General features: G+C 44.3%; 2 protein-coding genes across 2 annotated transcripts; one reads left to right on the forward strand and one right to left on the reverse strand.

Moving 5' to 3' along the window:
* Nucleotides 1-203: 203 nt before the first annotated feature.
* Nucleotides 204-811, reverse strand: LOC147559101 (uncharacterized). The gene is made up of 2 exons (XM_086658017.1): nt 484-811; nt 204-404 (listed from the first exon to the last, which is right to left on the reverse strand). The coding sequence occupies exons 1-2, from the start codon at nt 804-806 to the stop codon at nt 206-208; spliced, it is 522 nt and encodes a 173-aa protein (XP_086514143.1). The 5' UTR covers nt 807-811; the 3' UTR covers nt 204-205.
* Nucleotides 812-5268: 4457 nt separating this feature from the next.
* LOC147559102 (uncharacterized) lies at nt 5269-7489 on the forward strand. Its single transcript, XM_086657729.1, has 3 exons — nt 5269-5897; nt 5970-6613; nt 6689-7489. Exons 1-3 carry the CDS (start codon nt 5279-5281, stop codon nt 7151-7153), a joined length of 1728 nt encoding a protein of 575 aa, XP_086513855.1. The 5' UTR covers nt 5269-5278; the 3' UTR covers nt 7154-7489.
* Nucleotides 7490-8496: the final 1007 nt, after the last annotated feature.

Below are 8496 nucleotides of genomic sequence, written 5' to 3' on the forward strand. Positions count from 1 at the left end.
ATATTGTTTTGGCCTTAAAACCTACCAACATTTAGTAAAAATACTAGTTTTCAATTGTCAAATATGCATACAATTATGCAAACATCAATATAGTTTGGAAATTATCAAATATTCAATCAATATTGCAAACATCTATAGTTAGGAAATTATCAAATATGCAAACAATTGGTTGCATACTTCTGTATACTTGTTCTATTCACATACATCAATCAGCATTTTCATCACTAACTGTTCCTTCAACCCAGGGTTTGTTTGTTGAATCATTCAAGATTGCAGCTGCAATTTCAGCTCTCTTCCTTGAAGCCTTCTCTGGCATTTCTTCCGGCCAGTTTGGCTTAATCAAAGGACTGTCTCCATTTTTTATAACATCAGCATACAGAAGCACATACATTGCACAATCAATCCTACATTATATTATTCACTAATTAGTACTCATCATTTATATGCTAAAACAATGAAATCAAAATGATTTTTTATACTCACGAGTTGTTCTGTTTTGGGCAGTTAACTTTGGTTATCTTTGGACTTGATTTCAGTGGTTCTTTAGTTAGTCCAGCTTCATTGATCATGTCAACCAACATGACTGCGAACTTCTTTGCATCCTTCGCACTTCTCATACTTAATTTTGGAGTTTTCTTCAAAGAATCATAATGATACCATACTCCATCAACTCTATCAAAAATAACAAGATGCCAATGGCAACCTTCCTTACTCTTGTCATCAATAGTTGTGTTTAATGGGAACAGGAACCAGTCACGTTTCTTCTTAAAAGCTTCTTTGAGTTTCTTAGCAAGTAGTTGTGACATGTTCCGTTGCGAAGCTTCAAATTGCATTAAAGTCTACATGTAAATTAACGTTAATCTAATTAGATAAATAATCCAAAACTAAATACAAAATATAGTAGTCTGAAATATCTTACCCATATTGTTGAGCTGAAAACTGCCATATACTTGACTATTCCCACTCTGTATTCTAGATACCAATCAATAATTTGACTATCAACAAATTCGTTCATAATCAAACTCTCGATTTGTTCTCCACAGATCAACAACTGTTGGTTTTTATCCCAAGCAATTGAACTACAAAAAAATATTCAAACAAAATCACTTATTTTGCAACCACTTGCAACACTATTCTGCAACCATATGTTTTGCATCCAATGAGTTGCAAACAACTGTTTGCAGGAAAAAAGATGCAACCAACTGTTTGCACATACAGAGTTTGCAACTAATTGTTTGCAGATATATGGTTGAAACTGCAAATGCATACACTGAGGAAAACACTTTGAAGAAATGTACTTACTTCTTGTCTGCCAATGCATAGAATCCTTTAATTGTTTTGAGTTCCTCTCTAGTGAACAAATTCCATATTTCAGAACTTTCCCATTTTTCAAAATCTCCACTTCCTTTCTTACTAGCTTCAATTTCTTTGTTACTAGTTTCACTTCCCTTTTGACCATCTTCAATTGCTTTCTTTTCTGCAATTCCCTTTGTTTGAGCACTAATTTTCTCAATTGATGAAGCTGCTTTCTTTTCTGCACTTTCATTAGTTTGAACACTAACTTTCTCAATTGATGAACCTCTTGATTTGTTTTTAACTTTTAACTTCTTTGTCTTGACTTGATTGGTTGGTGTCACGAAGTCTGAAGTTTCATTGAACTTTCTTTTTTGATACTTAGACGTATCAACTTCTGTGTTCAACTTAGTCATTTCATGACTAACAGTAACATTCTTCTCCATACTCATTGTATTTGACTTTGAAGCCACTTTTTTTTCAGGGCTCTTCATTTTTGATGTGTTCTCCTCAACCTCCTCATTGCACTTAGCTTCTATTGCAGTTTTTAGTTCTTCAATATCTTTATTTAGAATCATGTTTGATTCTCTTACACAACATATTTCCTCCTCCAACTTCTCGATTTCTTCATTTTTTATCTTTAAATCTTCCTTCAACTTCTCAATTTCTTCATTTTTTATCTTCAAATCTTTCTTTTGATCTTCACACTGAACTTCTAATTTTTGAACTTTATCTTCAAGATGTTTCAAATTAGAAACATCAATTTCATCAGGCATAGTCAATATCCCACCAGAAATTAGAAGTTCTTCACTTTCTGAAAGAGGCACAAAAAAATCTTTGGAGAGCTGAAATTCAAACAATGTATTTTGCAAATTACAAAATGCATTCAACATCGCAAACAATCTATGAAAAATACAGTATGTAACCCTAGTACACAAGTTAATGATTTGCAAAAGTAAACATAATATACCTGGTTAGCTGTCAGATCTTCCAGAGTATCAAGAAAATCTAACTTCATGTGGTCAAGACTCCATCTAATAATGCGAGGACATCTGTCCTTCTTTTGATGTACTCTTCTATAAAGATTAGAATGTTCGCAGAACCAGAACTGCATAATTTGAACACAAACATATTAGGACGAGAAAACTATGTAAATTTGCATAATGTGAATGAAGATGAACAAAAATTAATTTACCGGTAAAAGAAGAAGACATCCTGAAGCTTTTGCTGGTCTGTTGACATTCTCTTCAATCGACTTCATCATGTAATTGTAGACGGTAAAATGTCTACGGGTCGGAAAGTCTGACAGTCAACGGGTCAACGGTCAAGGTCTTGTCGGGTCGGGTCGGATGCTTCGGGGACCGGCCACGTGTCGAAAAGAACCTGCACACAAAAAGAGAGAAGAGATCGTGAAGCCTCTGGGACACCGGGATGGTGCCGGCCTAAGGGGGCTCCGACGGTCAAGTCAGATACTCGGTCAAATATAAATAAGAAAGTCAAAGTGGGCAATAGAAGGGTAACCGTTGTCGGAGTGCTTAGGTGTCGCGGCTCGTGAAGTTGTCGGAACAGATCCCCACGGTAGTGATTTACTTACGGTAATTAAGAGAGTGATGGTAATGAGGTATCGTCGTTAACTCGCTGGTCGTAAAGGAGACTTGCAATAAGGTGCTGATCGTAAAGGGATCCGCAATAGAGTGCTGGTCGTAAGTGGATCGGACGGTGAGGATGAATGAAGATGATACGCCTAGCGTCTTATCGCTAGATGAATGATGCGATAAGGAGGTGGTGGTATTAAGATGGTGATACTGCCAGCTAGTTACTGCTGGATGGGTGTTACCGTCAGCTCCTTACCATGGGATGGAGGATATTTCAGACCAGAGGGCTCTTATGCAACAAGGTGGTGGTCGTATGATGTTGATACGGTTAGCTAGTTGTCGTTCGAATTGTGACTATCAGACCCCTATCTCCCAATTTCTAAGACAATGAGTTAGAGACTTTGAGAGGATCAGAAGATCTTTGAGATGCTTATGAGAGAGCAAGTGAGTAAAGAGAATAGATTAGGTTACTCGAGTACTGTTGTCGAATATTGGATGCCTTGGTCTGGTTGTAGCCTCTTGTATTTATAGTGGTAGAGGAGGGTCGTCTTGATGACGGTCAGCTCGTAACCGATGTAATTATTCTGTGACATTACTCATGGAAGTACGTTAAGAGATAGGGGATCTGACGTACTGACCGTCAGATGAGAATTCGAATCTCTTGGGGGACGGTCAGGATGCTACCGCGTGTGCGATAAGCTACTGACCGGTAACGTCCGTCTTTAAGTGGAAGATGCAGAATATTCACCATTAGTGCGGTTATGGATTGCGCGATAACCTTCTAGCCGTCAGATAGCTTAGTACTAGGAGGTGGTTATTGCGCGACACGTGTCAGATACGCTTAGTGTTAAGCGGGTATGGATCTGGTGATCATGCTAGCGTCTTGGGCCGTTACCGGGCCTCCTTATCAAGCTTCGCGGATTTTATCCTTACGAAGCGGTTGTTCATAAATTCTTCGGGCACCTCGTGGGGCGGATATTTGCCCATACAATTTGCCCCCCACTCTCTAAGTCCGGATGCGGAGTTAGAGAGTAGTGAGGTATGACCGTGTCAGCGGAGGAGTGCGCGTCTCGATCATATTTTACTAGCGGGAGTGCCACTTTGCATCGTAGCGATGGCAGTTTCGAGGTTGAGTGTCCTGCTCGTATTATTGGGGTGCCGGTAGGTTTCGGATACTTGGTCTGTCAGAATCGCGGGAAGATTCGTTTGACGGAAAATTGGTCGCGAGATGGGGTGCCACGCGAAAAAATCAGATGTTTCGGGCGCTGGCAGTACGTTGTTGGGCGCCTGGCGCAATGGGGGCGCGCGGGGCGCCCGGAGTGCGACCAGGGCGCTCCTGCGCATGGGCGCCCGGAGCGCTCCTGTGGGGGCGCACAGGAGCGCGCCACTTGGCGCGCGCTGGGCGTTTGAGGAACGCCCAGCGCGCTCCTGCGCGATCGCACAGGAGCGCGCCACGTGGCGCGCGCTCGCACAGGAGCGCGCCACGTGGGCGCACGCTGGCCGTTGAACGGCCAGCGCTCTCCTGCGCGCGGGCTGGCCGTTCAACGGCCAGCGCTCTCCTGCGCGCGGGCTGGCCGTTGATCGGCCAGCACTCTCTTGCGTGCCGACCGTCCGGACGGCCAGCTTCTTCCGGCGCGTTTGCCGTTCGGACGACAAATGGTCTGTCGCACCTTGTTTGGACGATCAGCTCTCTCCGTTTTGTTTTGTCCGAGTGTCGCCCACTCGGTTCCCGCGTATGCCTCAGACATGTCTTGGGTCCTTGGGACGCCTATGTTTTTCACGTATCAGTGCGCAAATGTATTTGCGCGAAAGACTACCTTGCGGGAAGGAGTTGGGGGGTACCCCTTGGGTTGGACCCTATAAAAAGAGGTGTAAGGCCATTTTTTCACTTGCCATTTGGAGCTTGGAGAGAGATTCTTGGGATTCTTCACCTTCATAAGGTATTTTTCTCTTTCCTACTTGATTTTGTTGAGTTCTTTGATTGAATTTTAGTGTTCTTCAATTATTTTTGAATCGTTCTTGAGTGTTTATAGCGTTTGATCTTCAAAGTTACTTTCCTTATTTGTTGGCATGTGTTTTTGAGATTCATACCTTGAGTTAGTTGTTGCTAGGTTAGATACCTTGACCGAGTTGTTGCTATGTTCGATACTTTGACTGAGTTAGTGCTAGGCTTGATACCTTGAGTGAGTTACTGCAAGGTTTGATATCTTGAGTGGGTTGCTGCTAGGTTTGATACCTTGAGTGGGTTATCACTTAGCTCGATTAACTGACTGCACACACCAAACTAAATATTGCATACCAAGCCAGCTATTGCTCACTTCCTTAGCCTCAGTTAGTCGTTGTTGGATCTGAAACCTTGTCCATTTTCCATACAGACTTTGCCTTCTGAGATGAGTCACCGTCAGCACGGTAGTTCCTCTGATCCGACTAACGCGCCAGAACCTTCCGAATTTAGACGGATGTTGGCGCGGAAAAGCGCATCCTTGAAGCGCTTATCTGAAAACCCGGCCTCCACTATTACGGAGGAGGGGCTTCAGAATGTGAGATTCATGTATAACATTCCCGGCTCTATAGAGCTCAGGCTTCCTCAACCCGATGAGCTGATTGACGAGGATCATGGCGGCTGGACCGCACTGTACACGACTCCTTTCTCCATGGGATTTAGATTCCCCATCCCCCGCTTGGTTCACGGGGTCTTAGATCATTTCGAAATAGCTCCTTCGCAGCTCATGCCTGGCGCGTGGAGGCTTTTGTTGTGTTTGGAAGTGTTGGCCTACCTACAAAGCGTAGATCTCTCAGCGAACGATGTCCTCCGCTTCTACCACTTGGCGAGTCACTCTAGGGACAAGGGTCGGTATGGCATCAAGCCGCGAAAACCTGGTGTTCTTTTGATCACTGGTTTGCCGGATACCGATCGAAAGTGGAAAACCAATTATTTTCTTGCACGTGGTGACCTGGTGTTCGGTGACCGGGGGATAGGTCAGATTCCTTCCCGTTGGCAAGACGCCCGTAAGTATGTTACCATTTATTTTGAGTACGCCATGTATGTTGTTGCCTAATGTTGTATCACCTTCTTGACAGATTGTACGTTCAATAATCAGAACGTTGCGAAGCTTCGTGGCTGGAAAGAGAGGATCTCCCAACTGCTGGAACGACGTGACCCCGAGAGAAGTAGCGCTTTCCTTCTGTCTCATTCTCTTATTTCATCAACTCCTCTGTGGGATTTCGTCCCTGGTAGAACTTTGGTTGGTCAAGTTCCTCCTCCTGCTGCGGCTGTCGAGATACAGAGTGCGCTTCGTCATTCCCAAGAGGTGTTTAGTGCGCCGATCTTATTCTCACCTCCCGCAGCGAGTACAGAGTCTTTTTCATCGTCAGAAATGGTGGGTTCCGGCTACATCCCTGGTGCTTATGCGGACATCCGGAAGGGTGGCCAGAGGAAGAGGTCCAAGGCAGGTACCGGTTCGAGTTCTCTTCCTCATTCTTCTTCGTCTACTCCTGTTACCGAGGAGGCCCCAGCTTCAGAGCCGGTTTATTCGGCGATACCTCTGTCTGGGTCTTCTGGTGAGGTTCCCATGTGGAGGCATCATCCTTCTGCTTCTCCTTTTGATGGTTCCACCTTTTTATCTACTGGAGGGGACCAGCTGCTCTCTTCTGAGGATCATCAGAAGTTCCTTGCTTATGGTCCCTGCGGGGGTGCAGACTATGGTGTTTCGCACCAATACCAGGTATTTACCTCTTACCCCAGTTGCAACTATTTTTTGTTATATTTACATGCTCATCTTTGTTTTGGGTCTTGGTAGGCTCTCATGGCATCGATCTCCTCCCGTCGTCAGTTGAGCGAGAGTGTTGACCGAGTTGCAGAGTTGACGGGATCATTCTCCAGGTTGCAGACTCGCTACGACAGCCAGGTGGTTTCCTTTCAGGAGCAGGGTGACAGGATGCGTGCCCGGGAGAGAGAGTTGGAGGATCTTCGGGGGCGGTACACTGTGTTGGAGCGAGAAGCGGCGTACAACCAACAGCTAGTTGATGAATTTCCCCGTGAGAGAGATCAGATTGCGACTGACGCGGCGTTACGAACTCGTGCAGACTTGTTCGTCGAGTACCGCGAGCATGGGCCCGACAAATGGGATATGGATGATAACATAGAGGCCTGGCGGGTTCGTTACGAGGAGCTCTTGGCGGAGAAGCGGGCGGGAGAGATGACGATAGATATGGATGAGGTGATGAGGGGCGATGATGCAACTGGAGGTAGTTCGCCTCATTAGTGCTTTCCTTTACTTGACTTGTCTAGAAATACTATGTGCGTTGTTGATTTCTTTTCTATGTGACGAACCATATTTGGTCGTCGTCGTGTGTCGTGAGGCGTTCAGCCCTTTTGTTTGGGCGACACACGTCGGATATATGTTGTTGTTGACGAACTATATGTAGTCGTCATCGTGTGTCGTCAGGCGCTCAGCCCTTTTGTTTGGACGACACGCGTCGGATATATGTTGTTGTTGACTCTTGGTTCAGCTAGACTTCTGGATTTGTATTTTAACGGTTCAAGTGAACCCACTGGATTTCTTTAAGACTCTTCCTTCAAGGATACATTTGTTATTGTTGTTTTTCTCCTTAGTTGAGTGGTTATGCTTATGTAGGGAAGACGACTAGCGCCTTATTGCGTTTAGGTGTCGGCAAGTAACTTATTGTCTCATCTTGGATGGATTACCAATCATAATTTATACCAGTGATACGGTCAGCACCTTACTGTGTTCAGGTGACGGCTAGCAGCTTGTCGTCCTAACTTGAATGGATTATGAATCCTAAGTTATACACGGGATACGGCCAGCACCTTACTGTGTTCAGGTGACGGCTAGCAGCTTGTCGTCCTAACTTGAATGGATTATGAATCCTAAGTCATACACGGGATACGGCCAGCACCTTACTGCGTTCAGGTGACGGCTAGCAGCTTGTCGTCCTAACTTGAATGGATTATGAATCCTAAGTCATACACGGGATACGGCCAGCACCTTACTGCGTTCAGGTGACGGCCAGCTGCTTGTTGTCCCAACTTGAATGCTAATTTACATACGGGATACGGCCAGCACCTTACTGTGTTCAGGCGACGGCTAGCTACTTGTTGTCCCGTCTTGGATGGGTTTCCAATCTTCACTTATAAAAGTGATACGACCGACACTTTATTGTGTTTTGGGATCGTCTAGCGACCTACTGTTTTCCTCCAGACAAGTAATTAGATGCCCTTGTAGTGAAATGACATCGATATTGATAAAGTTTAAACACAAGTAATTACTGGATAAATACTTGAGATTTTATTTCTAAATTTTTGTTTACATCGGAAGTGATATCTTAGATTTAAGAACATTACATTGAACTTGAGGAATAAGTGCGGGACTTTGTTCCTTCTAAATTAATTTTGATGAACAGTACGTTGATCTTGTTGTTGTCAAATGAAGAAGTGTTCGTCATTCAACTTAGGTGCCTGGTGATTTTAGTTGCCTGTTGGACAGGTGAGGGTTGTTTAACCCGTATTGTTCTTCAGTTTCTTCATAGTCTTCTTATAGTATCCTCATGCCCCCCAATCGAAGTGCGGAACTCTTCTGGTGGTTTG

This window comes from Eschscholzia californica, unplaced genomic scaffold (assembly GCF_041429995.1).
Source record: "Eschscholzia californica isolate CP2 unplaced genomic scaffold, dmEscCali1.0.p SCAF_2, whole genome shotgun sequence".
Classification (NCBI taxonomy): Eukaryota; Viridiplantae; Streptophyta; class Magnoliopsida; order Ranunculales; family Papaveraceae; genus Eschscholzia; species Eschscholzia californica.

Excerpts from the sequence above, each read along its gene's own strand:
- LOC147559101 (XM_086658017.1), bottom strand. The coding sequence starts at position 806 with ATGTCACAACTACTTGCTAAGAAACTCAAAGAAGCTTTTAAGAAGAAA. Across the intron at positions 405-483 it reads TGCCCAAAACAGAACAACTC|GATTGATTGTGCAATGTATG; the intron begins GTGAGTATAAAA and ends AATATAATGTAG.
- LOC147559102 (XM_086657729.1), top strand. The coding sequence starts at position 5,279 with ATGAGTCACCGTCAGCACGGTAGTTCCTCTGATCCGACTAACGCGCCA. Across the intron at positions 5,898-5,969 it reads TTCCCGTTGGCAAGACGCCC|ATTGTACGTTCAATAATCAG; the intron begins GTAAGTATGTTA and ends CCTTCTTGACAG. Across the intron at positions 6,614-6,688 it reads GTGTTTCGCACCAATACCAG|GCTCTCATGGCATCGATCTC; the intron begins GTATTTACCTCT and ends GGGTCTTGGTAG.